At 67.2% G+C, this 1,287-nt stretch overlaps 1 protein-coding gene across 1 annotated transcript in view; it reads right to left on the reverse strand.

Annotated features, from left to right (window-relative positions):
• Window positions 1-1,257, reverse strand: part of LOC112953555 (methanethiol oxidase-like) — a gene marked incomplete at its 5' end in the record, with an annotated part of 3,340 nt that extends 2,083 nt beyond the window's left edge. Inside the window, 4 exons of the mRNA XM_026046633.1 lie at window positions 37-219; window positions 327-509; window positions 755-875; window positions 1,072-1,257. Coding sequence (XP_025902418.1) covers window positions 37-219; window positions 327-509; window positions 755-875; window positions 1,072-1,257 — 673 coding nt within the window. The remainder of the gene's footprint in view (window positions 1-36; window positions 220-326; window positions 510-754; window positions 876-1,071) is intronic.
• Between the last annotated feature and the right edge of the window lie 30 nt (window positions 1,258-1,287).

Genomic DNA, 1,287 nt, shown 5'->3' on the forward strand with positions numbered 1-1,287 from the left:
GGGCCGGGGCTGCGCGCGGCGCCGCCGGGACGACACCTGCCTCGCTCTTGAAGAAGCGGTAGATGACACCGCTGAGCGCGCAGCTCACGTAGCCCTCGKCCGCCTCYGCGTCGTGCAGGAAGCGCACGCTGAGGGGCACCGAGTCCTCGCCCAGGTCGAAGCACTGCACCAGGGACTGGCACGACAGGTTCCACACGTTGAGGCGGCGCCCGAAGACCCCTGCATCGGGTCGGGGGGACGGACACGTCACCAGAGGTGGCACTCGGCCCACGGGCTCCTCTGCCAGGCACCAAGGGAGCCTCCCGGCTSCGGCTCCGTGCCCTCACCTTTGTGCAGGTCCTCGGGATTAAAGCCGTATCCCGCCCGCCGGGGGACGAAGCCGGCAGAGCTGACGAGGACGTTGTGGCGGGGCTGCAACCAGAAGTCGTGGCCYGTGGGGGGGGCTCCGCCCTGGACCTCCCAGTTGCCCTTCAGGTCGAAGGTCTCTCCATCCAGGACGACGAAGCCACCTGGAGCAGAAGGGAAGAGCCCCGGAGGTGACGCCCTCGGTGCCCGCGCGGGTGTCCGGGTGCTGGGCGCTTCCCTCGGGAATCCCGCACGCTCGGGCAGGGAGGTCCTGCCTCGGCACCCGCGGGAGCGAAGGCTCCCCCAAGAGCGCTGGGGCCACCGAGGTGTCTCGCAGCCTCCCATTTGGGCAAAAAGGCTTCTTTTTCTGATGAGAATCCCCCCGTGGCATGACTACAGGCGGGCTTACCGTTTCCATTGCCCGCTGCATCTCCCATGTTGGCAATGAGAACATCCCCGTTGGGCAGGGCATGAGGCACTGCCAGGTGGCCCTTGTCACACTTCCAGAAGACGTCCACTGGCTCGATGGTCTGCCCAAGAGAAGGGTCCAACACGCTTAGCAAAGGAGACCAGCCCGAGGAGCAAGGAGCAGGGGCTGCAGGACGCTTGCGAGGTCTGCAGAGCGCCAGGAGCTGGGGAAGCCAGGCTCCGCTGAGGAGAACCCTCCTTCCTCGAGTCTCCGKGCASAGSCCCAGCTCCCACCCGTCCCCGGAGCCCCCGGCAGACCTTGTAGAGCGTGGGCGCGTGGCACTGCGTGCCCACGTCCACCACGTAGATGCGGCTGGAAATCAGGGACGGGAGGATGAGCTTCCTCCTCCTCCTCGCGCAGTCCTGAAAGCAGGAGTCGCCCGCGCTCCAGCCGGAGCAGTGCAGCTCGTCCTTGAGGTTGGGCACGGGCAGCCGGTGGATCACCTGGATGAAGGGCAGGAGCAGAGGTCACTG

This window comes from Nothoprocta perdicaria, unplaced genomic scaffold, assembly GCF_003342845.1.
Source record: "Nothoprocta perdicaria isolate Ctin4 unplaced genomic scaffold, notPer1 scaffold_450, whole genome shotgun sequence".
NCBI lineage: Eukaryota > Metazoa > Chordata > Aves > Tinamiformes > Tinamidae > Nothoprocta > Nothoprocta perdicaria.